The sequence below is a fragment of the Aphelocoma coerulescens genome, chromosome 8 (genome assembly GCF_041296385.1).
Source record: "Aphelocoma coerulescens isolate FSJ_1873_10779 chromosome 8, UR_Acoe_1.0, whole genome shotgun sequence".
Lineage (NCBI taxonomy): Eukaryota > Metazoa > Chordata > Aves > Passeriformes > Corvidae > Aphelocoma > Aphelocoma coerulescens.
This window is the reverse complement of record NC_091022.1, coordinates 33,202,516-33,222,761: the sequence shown is the minus strand read 5'-3', so window position 1 is coordinate 33,222,761 and position 20,246 is coordinate 33,202,516. Positions and strand designations below refer to the sequence as shown.

General features: G+C 40.4%; 1 protein-coding gene across 1 annotated transcript in view; it reads left to right on the top strand.

Annotated features, from left to right (window-relative positions):
* The first annotated feature begins 1,231 nt into the window (after positions 1-1,231).
* Positions 1,232-20,246, top strand: part of SLC44A5 (solute carrier family 44 member 5) — a 71,523-nt gene continuing 52,508 nt past the window's right edge. Inside the window, exon 1 of the mRNA XM_069023722.1 lies at positions 1,232-1,422. Coding sequence (XP_068879823.1) covers positions 1,386-1,422 — 37 coding nt within the window. The 5' untranslated portion in view covers positions 1,232-1,385. The remainder of the gene's footprint in view (positions 1,423-20,246) is intronic.

Sequence of the window (20,246 nt, the reverse complement as noted above, 5' to 3'; positions counted from 1 at the left end):
GAGCAATTGGCCTGAACTGAGACCTCTGGGAGGATGGATAAGGTCATACATATGCCTGATTTAGTTTTCTTGAAACTAGCCAAGGCAGCTAGCTCTACAAGACGTGATGATGCATGGACCATGTAAGTCATGTACCCTCACTAATGCACAGGTGATTGGTTTATGTTTTAATACAAGCATAGCAACAACTTCCATGATCTGTGGACATTAATTTACTCATAAATAAATGAGTCATGTGCTTTTGAGGTCTTAGCCCATTTTTGAAAGGGTACCTTCATTTGCAAGCCTCAGAAAATAACTTTTCCTCTAAAGGTCATATCTGAAAATGTAAGTAATGGCCAACAGGTGCACTTCTGTCATTTCAAAATGTTTTCTTTTACGAAATATTCTGTGTGTTGGACTTAGTGACAACAGACTAATAGCATTGTGACATCTGTGTATAGTGGCCTTTTGCTGTAGTGATGATTTGTGCTGTCACGACTGTAAAAGAATCTCAGCAATCAGACTAATTGCTCGTAAGTGTCCGTTGCCCCATTCAGATAAAACGCAGGGAGGAGGATGTCAACTGAAGGAAAGTTGATGACCAGAAATCTGTATTTCTCAGTACTGAGGATGTTTTTTGACTGAATCATGAAAACCCAGAAGCAACAGACTTCCCCCCCGTCGGGAGACAGTCGCACTGTTGCCGGTGAGCACACAAGAGCGCTTCGCCCTCCTCCAGCCCCGGGAGCCCGTGCCGGCTGCTGGGCACGAGACCGCTGCCCGCGGGCGGCCTTGGCCGGCCCGGCGCTCAGCACGGGCGGCACGGACAGCTCCGCCAAGGGAGGTGCTTCCCGGCGGGGCCCAGGCGGGAGGCGAGCGGCTTCAGGACCGGCCGGCCGCTTCCCACCAGCAGCAACACCTCCGGGCTCTGCGCAGGGCAGGGGCACAGACGGGCAGCGCACCCGGCTGCAGGCAGCGGCGGTTGGTGCGGGAGGATGGAAACCGCCCTGCCAGGTACGGCTCCCCTGGGTCTGGTCCCGCTCTCACCGGATGCCGAAGTTGACGCCGGGCCCAAGCGAAGTTGGCGACGCGCGGCCCATCCCCGTGCCCCTCGCCGGCCCTCAGCGCGGCCGCTCCGCCCGCACCCCCCTCCTCGCGACCCGGGCACCGGCACCGCCCCCGCGGGTCGGCGCAGGCGTCGCCGCGGAGCCGGCGGGACGGGAGGGTGGGCGCGGGGTGCGGGCGGTGCTGCGGGCGGCCGCGGCAGAGCGGAGCTGGAGACTGCCCGGCCGCCGCTGCCTCTCATGCCTTCACGGCAACAAAGAACGCGCTGAGCGGCGGGCGGAGGCGCCGAGCCCCTGGCTGTGCCCCGGCGGTGCCGGCGCGGAGGGCACCGGGAGACGATGGCGAGGAAGGGCGAAGCCTCCGCACATCTCTACGGTGAGCGCGGGGCACGGCGGGGCGAGCGCCGGTGCTGGGGCGGGGGCCGCTGCCGCCTGCACTGCCCTCCGGCCTGTTTACAGTGCGGATCCGCCCGGCGGGCGGCGGCGGCCAGAGGCAGACGGAGTTTGTTTCCCTTGACGAATGTGGGGGCGCGGTGGGCGCAGGGTCTCCCGTGTCGGAGGTAGACCCCGGGACGCCGGAGCACCTCGCCCGGCCTGGAGCAAGCAGGACGATCGGTTCAGGGAAAGAGCCGGTGGGCGCAGAGATGGGGGCGGGTAGACCTGGAGCTTCCGCCGCCGCCCCCGCCGCGGGAGCAGGTGCGTTGTAGCCGCTTTGTCCGTGTTCTGGGGCAGAGAGGGGCCAGGCGGCAGGTGCGCGAGTCGAGCCGAGCCGACTGTGGGGTGCCTGAAGCGTTGTGCGGGGCCGGGGGCCGTGGGGTGCCCGGAGCGGTGTGCGGGGGCGGAGCCCGCTGAGATGTGGTACCTGTGGGCTGCTGGTGTTTGGGGCGCGTGCAGCGGGAGCTTCCCGCTGGTCCTGCCAGCCGGCGCCGCGGGAAGGTCACCGGGGGCAGAACTTCATCTGGGTGTTTGGGCTCTGCTTTAATTGCTCCTTGGAAGGCGATGTATTTGCGATGGGGGACATGGGGTTTGCAAAGCTGCTTAGCCTGTTTGAAGGTGTCGCTACAAAGCCGATTTCCTCTTCCAGTGTGCGCGAGATTTCCATGGCAAAACAAACGTGCAGAATGAGCAAACCCTCTTAGAACAAGTCTGCTTCTCCGGGAGCCCTGAAGGCCTCCAGCAATGAGCCGAATTACAGAAAAGGGTAAACGTGGCTTGGTTAAAGCAGCCTTTGCCTCAGTGGCACAGGCATGCTATGCGATATGTTTACACCTTGGAAAAATCTGGTTTTTAATTCACTGCCATGGTCTGAACCTTGATCTGACTAAAGGAAAGATGGCTTGGCTTCCTTCGAAAAAGGGAAGAAAAAAAAAAAAGCCTTTAGAGAGGGAAGACAAGCCACAAAGCAAACGTGAAATCAAAATCGGTGAGTCTGAAATAATTTAACTTCCGAGAGAACCTTTTTCTACTCCTATGGAATTCAAATGGTTTTGCAGGTTACTGCAGAGAGAGTGTAGGCCTAGGATCATAGATATTCAGCACTGATGGTAGCAAGAGTGGAAGTATTATTCTGAAGGAAGAGCAGGAACACAGTATTCAGGAAGGGAAAAATAGCTTCCAAATAGAGTTCAGTAAGTGCTACATATGCTTCCTCAATTGCCATTTGTAAAGTGGTAAAGTCATGGTGGGAGCTACCAAGTGTTTTACTGTCATATTTCAGTAATTTTTTAAACTTCATTTTGAAAGCATGTTACATGGGTAAGAAAGGGTGAATCTTTTTATTCAGCTTTAGGGAGGAAGGCAATATTCTGAAGAATTGTAGAATTTTTGCTATTTGAGCTGTTCCAACAGTGCATTTACTTCCTTTTAGTTTATCTACATGTATGGATATTAATAGGGGTAATGTTTATTGTGTTACTACATTTGTAAAAGTCTTGAGCAATTACTCTATTCTTGTGTTGGGAAGCAAGGTTTTTTCCCTTATTAGATCCCATAATGTTAAGGACTTATAAAACAGAAAGTGCAGCATTTTCAAATTGAGCATAGATAATACGGTTTTCCTTTTAAATTAGGATGTTGTAATAATTATCTTCTTGACTTTGCTGTCTTTGCCAGCAACTGGTTATTTATTAGCTGGCACGTATATTTTTCAGAGGTATAGATGTCCTAAACTTCCCTCTTTGGAATCTCAAGAATTCCTCACAGCATTTATAAATGACAAAGGCAAATTCTTCTCAAAGTTTTTTAACTCGTGGCATCAGTCTGATTCTTTTGAAGAGATTACTCCAGTGCATGGTTTATGAGTGTGGTCTTTATTTTTTAAGTGAAGTAGTACTTTTCTTTCATGTGACTGCAATATTAAATGCTGTCATGTGACTGTTGAAATGAATGTTGAAATTATTTTTTACTTCATTGTAGAATCAGTGATTGTCCCATAAACAATTTCCTATAGCAGTGAACTGCAGTTCAGTTTTACCTTACAAATGGACACTGAAGGCCAAAGGGATGATGACATCTTTAAAAAAACCTTTTAATCACTATTTTAAGAAACATTGAGAAGGTTATGAAGTGCCCAATTTTATTACTCCCAACTCAAATTCATCTAACTTTTTTATATCTCCATGTTTAGATCTTCTCTAGGAAGAACTACTTGCCTATGATTTTTTTGCCAGTAGTGGATGCAACCAAAATTTGAGTCTTATGATTTCCTAGTTACTGCTGTGAACTGATCATGTTAAGTTTCTCCTAAGAAGAATTCTATTTGTTTATGTTCCCAAGCTGGGGAAGTTCTGTTTCACTTGGGAGAGTTTTTGAGGAACTGTGTAACTTCTATCAAGATGTCATTCTTGTCACTTGGCCTGCATTTGCCATTCTTAATTTCCTCCAGTTACACATATGTACCATGCAGGAAGGACATCCTCAATCTGAGGAAAATGGGCTATTTAGCCACAGCAGTGTCATATGATGTGGAAGCTATTGCCTGTGACACTATTGCAGATATAGCTTCCTTAGCTCCTGCTGGTAAATCCTTGTGCATGTGGTATGTAATTCATTTTGCCTTCTGAGGTTCAAATTTCATACCAGTGGGGTAGGTTCACGTCAAAAATGAAACTCAGTTTAACACTTTTTAAATATTTTAATATACTCAGAAGTATGGGAAATATGTGAATCGCAGATTCAAATGGCTTAAGCCTTTCTTTGACATAAATTTGGTCCGCTTCGTCTAGGCTTTGCAGTGCATGTTTTAGGCGGGATAGATCATTTACTCTTTGAGCAGATCTACTGAACGTAGTTACAGAGCTTCAGACATACCTGATTTTGCCAACATCCTAGTTTTACATAAAACAATTCACTATGGAATAAATTTGGGAGGCTGGGCAGAGAAACAAAGAAATAATTTAAAAAGCAACACTTTGTAATATTTTCTATGGGTTTTTTTTACTGCAGACAGGTCTTTTTGAGTGAAAACTTTCTCTCTTAGCATGCCGCTTCATTTTTTTATCTGGTTCTGTGGTCCTCCACAACATCCTTGTCCCAAGAGTTACAGTCAGTTCAGTATCCAAGTGGGAACCAGTAATGAGTGGTGTTTGTACTGAAACCAATGCTATTTGGTATGTACATCCACAAAATAAATGAGATCGAGTGTACCCTCAGCACAATTGCAGATGACACCAAGGTGAGTGGTTCAGTTGATACACTAAAAGGAAGGGATGCCATTCAGATGGGCCATGACAGGCTTGAAGAGCTGCAAGCTGCTTGAAGTCAAGCAAGGCCAAGTGCAAGGTCCTACACTTGGGTCAGGCGATCTCCATTATCAGCACAAGCTGGGAGATGAAGGGTTTGAGAGCAATGCTGCAGAAGAAGGACTTGGGGTACTGGTGGATGAAAAATTGGCCATGACCTGGCAATGCGCACTTGCAACCCAGAAAGCCAGTTGTGTCCTGGGCTACATCAAAAGAAGTGGGACACCAGGTTGAGGGAGGTAATTCTGTCCCTCTACTCCACTGTGGTGAGATCCCACCTGAAGGTACTGCATCTGTCTCCAGCATTCTGAACACAAGCAAGACAGGGATCTGTTGGAGCAGGTCCATAGGAGGGCCATGAAGATGATTAGCACGCTGGAGCACCTCTCCTATGAGGAAAGACTAAAAGAGTTGAGATTGTTCAGCTTTTTGATATATATAAAGAGGTAAAGGGGGTTTGTAAGAAAGATAAAGACTTTTTTTTTTTACCCTCTTTTTTTTTTTTTTCTTTTTTTTTTTTTTTTTTTTCTTTTTGTTTCCCCCAAGGTTTCTATTAACAGGACAAGGGGCCATGGTTTTTAACTGAAAGAGGATTTAGGTTGGATGTAAGGAAGAAATTTTTTATCACAAGGGTGATTAGATGCTGAAAGAAGTTGCCCATAGAAGCTATGGCTGCACCATCCCTGGAAGTGTCCAAGGCCAGGTTGAATGGGACTCTGAGTAACCTGGTCTAGTGGAAGGTGTCTGTGCCCATGGCGTGGGGTTGGAATGAGATGAGCTTTAAGGTCCCTTCCAAGCCAAATCATATTGTGGTTCTATGAAAATATGAAAAGTACTGCATATCAGAGATGGTTTGGTCAGTAAGTGAATGGTCAACAAAACTGGCAGGATTTAGGTAATACAATTTTTGCTCATCTAGTGGTCTAGTACTTCTTCATATTTCTCGAGCCAAATTAATTACTGCATTTTCCAGTCCAATTAAGATTCTAGAGTATCTGAAAGCATCCAGGTTATCCATTTGTTATCCTTTAGCACTTGAGTGTTGTACATCTTTTAGCTTATTGACTTAAGCTGAGCCATTCTTGGTAGTAAGGTATTGCTCAGCCACGAACAAGGATGATATAATCAGAACATCTGTAAGTTAGGAGATTAATGTTATACGCTGTTGAGTGGGTTGTGTGTAACTGTCACTGAACATTATCTAGAAAGAGTTTAATAGGCTAGGCTTCTTGTTGACTAATTAAACTTTGTTATATCTTTTAACAAGAAGGATACTAGTACACAGTTGAGGGGAAGTTCTCTCTACTACCATCCCAAACCTGTATACTATATTATCATCCAGTCTTGCATCTCTGCTTCTCAGAGTCTCTCCTGTCCTACCAAGCCTGTATTTCTCTATGCTGCATCCTTATATTAGAGTCATAAATATCTCATTCTGCACAGGCTAATTAGTTGTTACAAAACAAGAAAAAATAAAATAAATTGGACATGATCATCTGGTCAGAAGAAAAAATGCTGTTAAACACACAGAAATGTGGAGGTGATTTAGTAAATTCAGTAACTGATCTTCACTTGGATATGAGAAAATCTGTTTGCTCTGCATTCACTCCTGAAATGTAAAAGCACATCCCATTCACAGTTGCTTAACTGTGTTTATTTGTGTTTCCTGTTGCTAGTATCTGGCTCAGAGGCAGTCAGATTTACAAAATCTGCTAATGTGTTTCCCTAGCATCTGGGTATTATGTCAGGGAGGCAGTGTGTCATTAATGTCTATTAGTCTAATAAAACAGTACAGAAGCATCTAGCAGGATAGTGTAAATTACGTTAACTTAGGACTATTAAAGCACATAAACGTAAAAGCTTTCCTGGGAGGTTAGGAACAAGATGTGTTTTATGGGATACTACTCTGATTTGTTTAATACAGTGAAGATAAATACCCAAATTTGTTAACAATCTATCTTTGTTACAGTGAAGGCTAAGGAAAATGTGATGGCTGTGCACTGTACAATATATATGTGAACCTGGACATTTAGATTTCCATATGTGGTCTTTTCCTTCTGAACTTGTACTGATTAATTGGGACTTTGAAGAAGGTGTTTCAGTCAGAGGTTGAGGAAACAGTGAAGAAGTATGCAAGAAATCCTGGAAGAAGACTAACAGAATAACCTTTCAAAGTTCTTTCCAACTTTATTTTCTGTGAGCACTTACTTGGGAGGTGGTGTGATACACAGGATTCAAAGTCCTTGAAGGTGTTGTGGGAAAGTGGTGACAAGTCTAATAAGTAACTACAGGGAAAAAAAATAAGTTATATATGTAAACCTGTGTTTTATTTTTGCTAGGATGACAGGAAATAAACACCTGGCAGCTGTTAGAGTTAGATGGATGTCTTAGATACCTAAGTGTTCTTAGGCAACAGATCCCAACAGTGACTGAGTATAATTTTGGACAAAAGACCTGTGCAACTTAAACTTTATGTGAATGTTCCTGCTTTTTTTTTTTTTTTTTTTTTTTTTTTTTTCATATTGTTCGGTCTAAATTTGTTGGTACCAAGCTTTTATGATACTGGAATTTCAGTCTCTGGAATTCAGTTCTCTCCAGGTATAGATATAAATAGCTTTATACCTGTAATTCCAAATAATAGAGCTCCAATCCATATCAAAAATCAAGGGTGGGGGTTTTTTTCTTATCACATGAATCTGCTGTGGCACTTCATAGCAGCTGGGCTGCTATAAGCACCCAGAAGGAAAAGTAGCCAGGAAGGACTCTCTCTCGCTTGTGGGACAATCCCACAGAGCCTACTGCTGATGTAGAAGTTCAGTGCTGTACACATGCCTGTACAAGTTATGGGGAACTTGTCACAGGCAGAGATGGGATACATCTGACTGTTCCTTGTAACTAAGGGATATTAGCATTTTTCCAGCCTCATTCCATATAAATGAAGTCATCCTTTCCCTCCTAGACTGTGATGAAGAGAGCTGCAGCAAGTGACTATACTCCTTGAAGGTACTCTGTTGAACAGTCACTTTGAAGTCAAAGGTCTTCTGTTTTACTAAAACCTGGAATGGTGCCTTTGATTGACCTCTGACATGTGCCAAGACAAGGAAGTTTTGCCTAAAGCTATCCTCTCCCTTAAGTGGACCACTGATTAGAGTTCCCAAAAGATGTTTGGTGGCTTACTTCTTCAGCAGGAAGTCCCATGCGTGTACCTGTTTTTAACCCATATCTGTTAAAATATATGATTTAGTGTGTACTTCTGATGTGATAAGGGTGGGAACCCATTTGTACCTTAGGAGTATATTTCACCAGAAAGGGGAGCTCTAACATGAGTGGACTGGGATACCACATAATTACCTCTTTTGCACAGCTGATTGTGTTTAGGAGAAAGTGAGTGTCTATTGCATGCAGATCATCTAGACTTGTACAAGCTGATGTGCTGTGAAATTTGGTAGCTGAATTAGTGTCCTTTATAATCAGTGTACTTTGAAATAAATGAACATGCGGAATAATACCTCTGGTATTTATTATATAAGATTATTTGTAGTGGATATTACATTAAAATTAACTGTTTTTTTCATCACTGATATTTTTCTACAAGAGTTATAATTTGTTGGATATGATCAGGTTGCTAAAACCTAGCTAAGTGTAGCAAAATACAGTAGTTATTTTTAGGTTCGCCCCCCCACCCTGAGAGAATGATAAGTAATTCCTATGCTGTTGCTTTACTCTGTCTGACAAAAGACAATAAGCTGTATCTGTGAATACGCCTTTTTGTTGGTTTCAGTACAATGCAATATCTGTGCTAGCATCTAGGCAACTGCTGTAAACAGGGAAATGATGTGCCCTGTGACCGATACTCTTGAACTCTTGTAATATTTATCCCCATAAGTAATTTAAAGGTTTGAGTAGGATTTGTGAGATAACAGAGTGCTTTCATACGTATATATATATGTATGTGTGTATTTCAGTAAATATGTATATAGTATGTACATATATATTTCCTTGTTAGTATTTTTCTGGTATCTGTGCAGGTCCCTGCTACACCTAGAGAAAGTATTGCTAACAGAATTGTAACTAGGAGTACATATTTTCATTTGGAAAGCAAGTAACATAATGTTACATTATATCATATTTCTAGTTATGCAGTTCATGCAGAGCAGATCCTTGCTAACTTATGCTGATGGGCTCTTCACAAATGACCAAGTGTTGTGGCAAGAGCCATGTAACACCAGTCCACAAGCTTGAGGTTAGCCACCATTTTGGTCTCCAGTCTGAGGAAAAACAACTATCTTGGCAGCTGTCTGGAAGTTTATTTTGGAATTGTAGAGAAGATATAAAGAGAGCTCAGATACTGGAAACTTGGCTTTTTCTTCTAATCCTTTTATAATGAAAGGTTTTCCTTTCAACTGAGGAAATCAAAAATCTGTAGGTAGTGAATGAGTGGTTTGGGATACTGACAAACAGAATAGGAAGATAAATCAGTGAAAGTTTCTCAACAAAGTGAAAGTTCAGTGAAAGTTTCTTAACAAAGTGAAAGTTATCCCAAATCAAGTGAATCTGTAACAGGATGGTAAACAAATAAACAAACAAGCCCACTAGAATTCTGAGCCAACGACTATCAATGAAGTTTTTTAGTACACCTGGAAATGTGGCTCTGCAAGCAGAAAAACATAAACCCCCCCCAACTGCCAAGAGCTTTGTTCCAAGACTCTTCCCTGTTATGTACACTGTAACCACTGCCAGAAGAAGATATATGAGTAAACCTACAAATGTTGTTTATTTATGCTCTCACTCAAAAGTATAAGAAAAATATGTTAAGAAAGAATGGCATGGTAAAGGAACAATCTGGGGAAGTGTTTCTTTTTTTCCCCACAGACTGACTTCTGGGGGATGTGGATGGTCAATTAATGTATTTTTTGTCACCTGTTTTTTGACTTGTTTTAAGCTGTTGGGTCAGTTAGTGGGATCCCACAGTTAGTGGGATCAGTTAATGATAATATTACACTCAACATGGGAATGAAAGTTTTTTAGATTTGACTAGTCCTAATGGGCTTGTGCTAAACTATGTTGTCTCTAACCATTTTCTGTCATACTTTAAGGCAAATTATCATAGTTTTGTGTCTCTACCAAATATTCATAATTATCTTTAAAAGGCATCCCGCAGTGAATTTGCTTTAAAGTATTGAATTTGCCTGTATTGATTTTGCTTTTAAAATAATAAGTCATAGTTGCCCAACTAAACAAGGGCAACTGAATGGCAGTGGTCCTTAATACAGACTGCAATGTATTTGGAAAGATTCTCTTGTTAATGGGTAAAATTCTGCTTGTAGCCTGCATAACAAAAGAAACTGAAATAGGAAGTGGATTCTGTTCTCAGTGTGTGAACCCAAGAGCCTTTCTGGAGCACTTGTGGAAGGATAGGACTGTAGTCTGTATAGCGGTGCATTTCTGGACCTTTGAAACATGCTTGTGCTGTCTTGGCCTGTCTGTTCATCCTCTCATGCAGACCCTTGGGATAGCTGGGCAGTATCTTAAAACATGTTTTCCTGATGTTACAGTATTTTAACTTTTATATCAGTCATGATTAGTGTAATGAAGGGCAAAGCCATATGTGTCTGCTTTCCCTTGCTTTGTCACTGTAGGACACGGTCTTGTACATGATTTCCACTTACAGCTGGGATTGGTTTGCTCTTCACCCATGTCCTTACCTTTTCTTTTTCAAAGATGGATGAAAGATAAATATTTGACTAGAAGATTAAATTATGTACTTACATTTTTGTGAGCTATGTTTACATTTGTTGACAACTACATATTATGTTGTCTTTCTCTGCTGCTTTGGCTGTACTACAAAAGCTGTGGTAAGTTACACTGTGGTTACTCACAGCTTCCTCCTGCCCATTTGACACAATCCCTCAACCAAATGCTGCTAATGTTACTAATATAGCTTCTAAGTAATTGTGAGGTTGCATGCCTGCAAGGATAAAGAAAATTTATGCGAATTATTAGTACAGATGTCAAGTTCTTGTACAAGAGCTGTTGTCATTACAGGCATCTATTTTGACATTGTGCATCTGGCATCTGGAGTATGTGCTTTGTCTTTCATTATTATCCGTCTCTGTTCTATCAATCCGTCTTTTTGTTACAAAATACAGTTTTAGTTTATCGCATCTTCCTTCAGTGTTGTCCTCTGTTTTAGAGGAATTTTATGATTTTTTCCTCCCCATTCTCACTCTGTTGGTTTCAATTCTACAGATCTGATCTACACCTAAATAAATATGAGCAAAAGGCAAGGAATTTGAAGCTTTTTTCTGTGTTACATTTGCAGTGTATTTCACCATCAGAACTTTTTTTTAAGGGTAATTGCTGATTGCCAAAATATAATTGTATTTAGAACACAAGACTTCTCTCAGGAGGAGTCTGTACTTGACTTCCAGCTGTGAATCCTCTGTAATGCATGATGGACCCCTGTAGGAAACCTGCCATTTTCTTTGGCAAAACCTCAGTAGTGATAAACATTGATCAGGAAGTTGTTGGAACTGATTTTGTTCATTTGTTTTGCAGCTTTCATAGAACTAGGTAGAAAGCACTTTGCAGCAGATTTTCTATACAGCTGAAAGTTGTTTGCAAATCTTTTCCAAATCTTCTGATGAGTTAATGTGCTGAATCTGTAATAAAAGAAACATTTTGGCCATGAGAAAGTCTTCCTCTGGAAATACTGAGTAAGAAGAATGTTGCCGTGTACTATCACATTAGAAAAAGATGAGGAAATGTTTATTTGGTAAAGGAAGCCTCTTGTTTGTTAGATTTTAATGACTTGTGTGTTGCTCAAGATGGGAAACTTGCATAATGTGTGAGAAGTTGTTCATGCTTCAGGACCATTTCCCAGTAGCACTCAAAGCAGTTGTAAATGTAATTGTATTGATACGGTGACAAAATAACACCTAATGATCAAGCTCTGGTTGGCTTGATGTATTTGTTCCTGGTGATGCACCATGCCAAACAATTGAAACACTTCTATTCTGGGAATACCAGTAGGATGGAATGTGCACTGTGGGACAGATTTTTGCTTGAATTCTCTTGTGGGTGGGAAGTATTTAAAGAGTGGGGGGCCAATCCACTGCCATCTTTTTTTTCTTTTTCTTAAGTCTGAATGATGGCTTTTATGTGTTCTGTGAAGACGCATAGCTGCTTCAGTGTTCCAGCACAAGCTGCATAACAAAGTAGGACTTAGCAGGGTAGGTATCCAAATCACAGTGAGGGCAAGGGGGAACATGTCTTGGCATAAAATAATCAGCAAACCCATTGAAGTGTTTTGCAAGACTATAGAGTCACTGGCAAACTGATTTACTTTTCCTGTTTTGAGATTTTTGAGGATAGTAATCCACAACTCAAGCAGTTTTTTACTTTTTTTCCTAGTCTGTAGTGAAGCAGGAAGAGAGACTGAGGATAGTTATTGGTATGTCTAAAAAAGCCTGGGACTGAAAAGCAAAGGCTTCCATCCTTAGAATAGAACAGTAATTTGGAACAGTCTTCTGGCACGTGACATTAGAAAGTCAGTCTTCTGTGTCCTAGTATACCCAACTTGTCCCATTTAATCTATATTAATCCTTTCCATTTTTATAGAAGCTTTGATTAGGTTTAGTGATTGAGATCTCTCACAAAAGGTACTCTAAGAAGAAAACCCATTTGTTACCCTTCATTTTGTCTATTAATAATAGGAAAAGACATGGTTGTGTTTCAGGTAATTTTCCTTCAGTCAAGTTCCTTATTGCATTTCCTAAAGCATTCAGGATATATATGTACTATCATCTGATTCTGCATTTTACCAGTACATGCTCATTATCTTTATGGTTTTGTCTTTGTTGTAAGCATTCAGGAATCATTTCATTAGTGTATTATCCAGAAATCAAAATCAAGTAATAACATATTGTAACTATCAAATTCTCATTTATGCACAGTTTACTACAGTTATGTTTGACTTGAATGGATTCAATGGATGGGAGTGTACTGTTAGTCAGAAAACGTTTAGGTGCATTAAAAGAAATTATTGCTGATGGTTAAGATTCAAGAAACAATTACTTGTAAATCTTAATATGAATTGTATCTTGAAAACATGCTAGGATTTGAACTTCTTTCAGTTCACACACTTCCTAATTATGAAATTTCTGTGCTTTAGATTCAAAGTTTTGATTCAGAAATTGATTTTTTGAATAGTTTATTCCATTTCGCAGCTGTCAGGATAACTGAAGTCCAATTTTAACTTAATGCCTTGAGGTTGCCTACTAAATACAACTTGTGGTGGACTTGTCTTTAGTGAAGGACACATGGATAATCTGCTGCTGTACTTGGATACCTGATCAGTCTTATAAACTCTCCTGCAATTATGCTACAGTTTGTTCTTCAATTTACCCTTCTGCATCATCTTGTTCCTGTTTCCCTTGCTTACCTGATTGTTTCCATTTCTACTTGCTTTCCATTCTGTTTTTTTTTCATTCCTTCCTTTTTTCCCCTCCAGATTTTTTGTTCCACATAATCATTAATCAAGCCCCATTAATTGCAGTTTAGATGGACATCTGGTATTGTGTCTTTTAAGCTGAAGAACAAATACTGCTATTGCTTCATTGACAGGGAACCAAGTCTGGGAAGCCAAAAACATTAGCATTCTAAAACATTTGATCAGTCCTATTTTAAAACCCAACCAAACAAAAAACCCCACAGTCCTGCCATCCTAGGAGCAGCGCTCATAAAAAAAATAAACACTATCGCACAGACCGCATATTTTCTTAGCAATAACATAAGTCTTGTTGAGGTGATTGGGGAATCTAAATAGACAAACACTCGGAAGAGCTCTACTGCTGTAAAAATCTCAACAGAGTGGTTCCCGTATGAGGATGTTCTGGCTAAGAGGCCAAGGAAAGTCCTGAATAAAAGGATCTGTCTCTTCACCTTAGGCGAGCCCAAATTGGGTTGCTACTGTAGAGAAAACCTTCCAGAAAATAGTAAAAGGGCAGTCAAGAAACATTGTATACTTATCTTTGGCATCAGTTTCTCTAGCATAAGGTCTGCTGCTTAAAACACGAAAGAAATTCAAGATTTCTTGCTATTTTTAGTGCAAATGTTTGCAGCTTTTCTTGGAATTTCTGTAGTAATTGCCACACAAATTTAGATTGCTCTTTAAGAACTCCATCTGTCATATAGAAAGACAAATGAGAAGATACAATTTAGAAGCAGCAGAGAATGATGAAGTTTCTGAACCATTATTTCAGACTAGTTCAAGTCTCATTCGACTTACAGTAAAGACTTAACTTGAGCCCTTTCCTGTGGAACCTATAGAGATACCTGTCTTTTTAACTGAGCAAGTTAAAATATATTTGCAAGATTTAGAACATCAGCTTTCAAATTCATAATGCTGAATTGCACCCAGGAAAGGAGTGTATATCAAAATGAGTATTTTTCTTCTTATAAACATTCCTTTTTTGACATTTCCTTTTATTAATCTCTCTGTCAACACAGGGTTGTTTCTACAAAACATCTCTTTCTTTTCGAATTAGTTTCTGGTTACCTCACATAATATACAATATTGTTGGAATGTTGATTTCACTCTTCACAGTTATTTTCTATGATAGGCTTCCAAACAGATTGACTCTTGACTGGCAAAATGTTTTAGGGGACATGAAGGGCTGCTTTTGTTTTTGATGGTGCAGTGTAAATGACACCAATTCAGAGGAGACTACACAAATGCTACTGCTCACTGAGATATTTAAGTAGTGCTATGCATTCTAAGGTATAGAAAGCAGATTTAGTATGCAGTAGTCCCTTTATTTCACTGGTCTTTGCTTACCTTCTTAGGCAGCCTTTTGATTTTTGGACCAGCTCTCTACATAAAAAAATGTACAAAACATTTTTATCTCTAAGGGTGAACAGAATGAAAACCTGTCATTCAGGAGCAGTCCTGTTTCATATATGGCAGCAGAATGGCAATAAAAATGTGGTTAGGAAGAGAAGGGAGAATAATTTGGGATTCAGGATGGAGAATTATTTAAGAATGTGAACTAGGAAATGAGGGTTGAAGGACATTGACAATACAGAAGGAAACAGATTACAGGACCTGGAACATTGGAGATCACAGATAATGGAAATAGCACTTATCCTTGAATCCTTGAACATGGTCTGCTTACTTTTTAGCCAGAAGAATTCCATGAAGATCTCCCTATTACTAAGGGATTGCTCTCCTAGCAGAACAGTCACTTCTGCCCAACTGGAAAGGAAGATGTAGTCTGCTAGCTAAATATAGGTGACAAAAAATGTTATTATGCAATAATAACAATGCAATAACTTGGACACATGTCACCCTGGAGTGTTAGAATCTTGCATTTCAGAGTCACAGTGAAGAAAATCCTTCCAATTAAAATTTAAAATCTATTTGTGTATGCTCACAGACACGCATGGAAACAAACAGTAGGTAAGATACAATTGCTGCAAAATTGCTAGTTAATAGTTTGGGGTGTTTTAGCTTCTCCAGAGATTTCAAATATTTAGTGAGTGCTGATAATAAATTCATGTATTTAGCATTTATACATAATATAGTACAGATATAATGTCTTTCTCCTCACTTTCCTTTCTTTAAAGAGATGAGTGGATTAACAGAATGTAAGGAAAAAGTAGGGTATAAGCATGCACTGTGAATTCTTCCCTCTATACCCTGACACTTCAGTTTTGCAATACTTTTTGTTTGCATCAACCAGAGATTCATCAGAATGAATACTGTGGTGTGGTGGCTCACCGTAGAAGGCAGATTCAGACTCCACACCATAACATTTCTGTTGATGTGATATGCAATTCCCTCAAGGTATCAAGAGATGAGATGAGGTGTCCTGTGGTAATGCATTCTGTAGGCTCAGTCATAATTTAAGCACAGTATCTAAAGGCTATAAAAACAGTGATGTGACCTGCACTGGCTCCAAGAATACGTGTTCTGAGGACATTCGCTAAGAATACCATTGGGAAAGGCAGAGTAGAATTCTTCATGGCACCAATAGCAGTTACTAGCCACAGAAACCTTACTGCTATAAATTCCATGTAGCAAAGCATGTTAGCAGCACCTTCATAGCTGAATGTTAGGCTTATGTGCTTTCAGTACACCTGTTTGGTATCTGTGTACTAGCAACTGGCTTCATACATTGCAGAGAAAAGTGTCAGTAACTTGGGTATTAATGTGTGCCACTTTAAAAAATAAAAAATGCAGTTTTAATGGGAATATGTAACAACAATAACAGTAATAATAACAATGTAGTAGTTACTTATTAGTAGTATAATATTTCTTGACTATACTTTTCAGTGCCAGATAACCCTAAGCGAAAAGCACTGGAGTTGATTCAGTAGTAAAACTGTAATGCTAAAGGCTCAATTTTCAAAATTTACTTTGCTCCCAGCTCCTAGGATTTCACAGTTTTCAGAGGATATTACAACCTCATCACATATAAGAGCAGAAACTGGTTTCCAGTTACAATTTACATGATCATTAATATTTACCAAATATAAGACATCAATTTCCAGGAATAAATTGGAGATTAAACCAGAGATTAATTTTTAAGCATCTCGGCCTAATATTAAGCATTTTCAGCTGAGAAAATAGTACCAGAACTTCTAGTCAGCAAGTTCCTATATACATTATGATTTTATTGCTTACTGTTACTCTCAAAATGTTAAGGTACATCTGCACTGTATAAAGCTGAGTCTAGGACTGTAAAATTCTAGTTTTTGTGACTTTTTGTAAGGAGGTAAAACTTGTTCTACTTCTGAGACTGGGAAGGAATTTTCTGATCTTTCATCAGAGTAAACCAAATTCTTACTCATATAGCTTCCATCTTCTCATATTTTTCACAGCTCTCTAAAAGCCATCTCGGTGTTGCTAAGATTAATACGTATTCTGGGAATCTCTCTAAATACCCCAAATCATATTTTGCCTCCTGTTTTGGCCTGTGTCTTTGAGATGTTTTTTTCTACACAAGTTACTTGTCAGTTTGTTAAATATTCATGTGTTAAACATTCCTATTAAACATTCACATCTACAGTGGGCTGCGATTTTCTCCTTCCTTCCTCCCTCTCCCTCCAGCAGCTGGAACACACTTTTCATGTCATTTATGTATAACAAGTGTGTCATATTCTGGAGCTGCTGCAAAGTCTGTAAGAATATCTCTTCCCTCTTAGAAAACAGTGAGGGTATGATCCAGCTTTTGGATCCTGAACACTTTTTAAGATGCTACCAATGCCCATAGCCCATTCCTATAATGAAGCAGATATTGGGCTGGGTTATCACTGAATACCCTTTCTTTTGAAGAACAAGAAGCATGGTAGAAACGTTCCCAGAGGGCTTTGTCTTTTGTAATCACGTCTTCATTAATTCCACATATAGCTGATACACATCTAATGATTAATAGATATCATTTTATATATATAAATATATATTAAAAATATAGGTTTTAGTCCTATAATAATTTCAGTCTAGACTGAGCATTCAGACTGCCATTTATGCCGCTGTGTCTTTGGATTTACATCTAGGATTATAGTTTTCAGTTGTTTGTTCTACATTGATACACCAACAGCAGTAGAAGACAAGTTCCAAATTAGGGTTAGGTTACCCATCACAAACTGGAAAATCTGCAAACTAGTTATAATAAACCTAGTCTTATACATTGAGCATATCGTGTATTTTTCTGTTGAAATGGAGGGGGAATCAGCCAGTTCTGTGCTTTAGACACTAACTTGACACCTGCTTCGGCAGAAACAGGTTGTTTCCTAGAAAGACTTTTCTCATAATGCACAGTGCTTGGTATAGTGGCATTGCAAGTCAGTCTGTGTACAGGTTTAGGAATCACAGTGTATCAGTTTTTACAGATATCTAGCTAACGTGAAATTTTCCAGACTTAGTCCTCTTACATCCAAAATTATTCAAATAGTTTTCAGATCACCATTCAAATAATAATTTTTTTGGTTGTAATACCTAATAACGAAATGTACGGAGACATTGTTTTCTGCATTAGTGTGTAACAATATCGCATTAATTGTGTATGTTGGAAATGCCAACAAGTTCCTTTGAGGAATAAAAACCTGTTACTAATATTGGATTATTTTTTTGCTAACAGTCTTAGGAATAGAACCTGGCTCAAAGAATGCAGACCAACTTAGCATAATATGTTGTTCCGTTAGAAGCCTATAGAAACAGAAAGCATCAGTAGTCACAGTCCTCTTCTTTTGTCTAAGAACACATTTGGCTCTGTGTAAAGTCAAGCTTTTGATTCCAGACGATTTTTTTAATGAAGACAAAATAGAGAATACAGTGGAAGTCTGTTTTTATTAATAAGTGAAAAATCTTGGACTAAAGGGTGGCTTCTGACCATTTCTAAGCAACTGTATTTGCTCAAATAAATTTTTAAATTGCATCTGCCTGCATTATAATTTTGAGAATATATTCACTGTTCCAGACGCAGAGCCATTGTTGACACTGCTAAGACTACAGAGCGCATCCTACAGTAAGTGGCAGAAGTCTCAGAAGTGAAGGCAAAATAAATGAAAATGTGCCTGTTAAAATACTGGATCTAATTAATATAGCCTTACAAACTCTTAATTGTCACTGTTTATCTAATGGTTCAGAAAAAAACAGGGAGAGCTGGTGCTTTGTTCATTATACCAGACAGTATGCTGTACAGAGACTGTACAGAAAGACAGGCATTGATAATAATGCATCTTATGTACAGTGTTCAATAGACATAAATTTTAACCTCTGTTAAAGCAGCAACAGTCATGACTCACCAAATCCCCGTCTGAATGGTTTTATTTTTGTATTCTAATACCATACTGAATACTAGTAACCAAGTGCAAAAGTTGGTCACGCATTTGGGCAGCTGAAACTGTGGGTGCTTGGTTCAAAGCAAGCCCTTTGTAAAGGCAAAAGAAGACATTTTCTAGCTTTGGAAATGCCTTGAACTAGCACATGTCATATGTTAAATTGTGCAGCTTTATGTAGTGTAATTTACCAGACACTGGTCTGTAGACATGATCTATTGGTATTCAGCAGTGTTTGGGTGAAACCACGCTTCAGTTGCTGTGGAGGGTATTCTTTTGAGAGAAAATGTTTTACTAATGTTAAAGATGCTTGAACTTCTGTTACGTTGTTCTTTGAGAAAAATTAATTAGTCACTCTCTGTGTAACCATCCTGCTGCCAGATCAAAGTTTGCCTTGAGAGCTGGGCCACGACTGCCGGGACTGGGCTGGCAGGCAGGGCCTGTTGGATGGCGCCCAGCAAGGCCAGCAGGTCAACGGGAGCCCGGGGCTGGAGTAGCCTGCGGCCGGGAAGCAGGGCTGGGGCTGGGCCGGTGCTGCGGGCAGGGTAGAGCAGGACCACGGGCCCCGTGGGCTGAGTAGGGTCGGACGGCTCCGTGGCCTCGGGCAGGAACGCGAAGGAGCCTGGGCTGTGCCTGGCGAGGGCACGGCCGAGCTGGGGCTTGGGCGGGGCTCCCGAAGGGGATCGGCCCCTGCTGAGGCGTCCTCGCGGCTCCGGAGCCTTTCCATAGACGGCTAACGGAGGACGTCTCGTGGCCGTGCTGAGCCCAGGCCTGGGGCAGAGCAGAGAGCTCACCGGGCTTGGCATTAGCACTTCTCTCACTCAGGTTTGCACCAAAAGGGGATGCCTGAGGCGTAGACCTGAACTAGGGCAGAAAATGTCTTGCTTTGCCTCCAGTTTTTCAGTCTCTCCAAGCAAAAGAATGGTTTTATTTCAGATACAGAATGCAAGGAGAATGGTGATGACACCCACAGAAAACGTGTTGCAACAGCTTGTCGTACAATAATGGCATCCAAGGACTTGTTAAAGAAACTGATTAAAATTTTACTAATTCTCCAAGCTATAAAGGGATATTTTCTGGATGGTTTTCTGTCTCCTCTAGTAATCAGCTATCATAGCTGGGTGTGGTTCCCATGCCAGATTCTCATAGACTGTAGGGCTAAGAGTTTCTGGAAGCTGTGCATTTAATTACTAGCAACAATTTTTCCAGAGACTTTGTGCTACTTTGTAAGACCATACTTTATAGATTTGTGTCCCCTTTTCCCTCAAAATAAAGGACTGTGGGTGTGGATATTTGTATATTCTATTGAAAAACAAAGGGTGAGAGACAGTAGTTTATCTTGAGTGAATCAGGATGTCTGGCTTACAACTTCAATTTTTTTTTTGTCATTTCTTAATGCTATTTTAAAAAGCAGAATTTTATGTGTATATTTCTCTTGCAGAATAGTCTCATGTAATTTCTCTGGTTTTGAACTGACCAATGCTACAAAGTTCTTACTGAAATGCTTCTACTTCAATAGAAGGAAAATATAATTTGTAATGCCACTTCCAGTATTCTGTTTGCATCTAAAAGAAATTTTAAATTTGCTACAAAAGTTTTAAATGGAAGGTTCTAAATA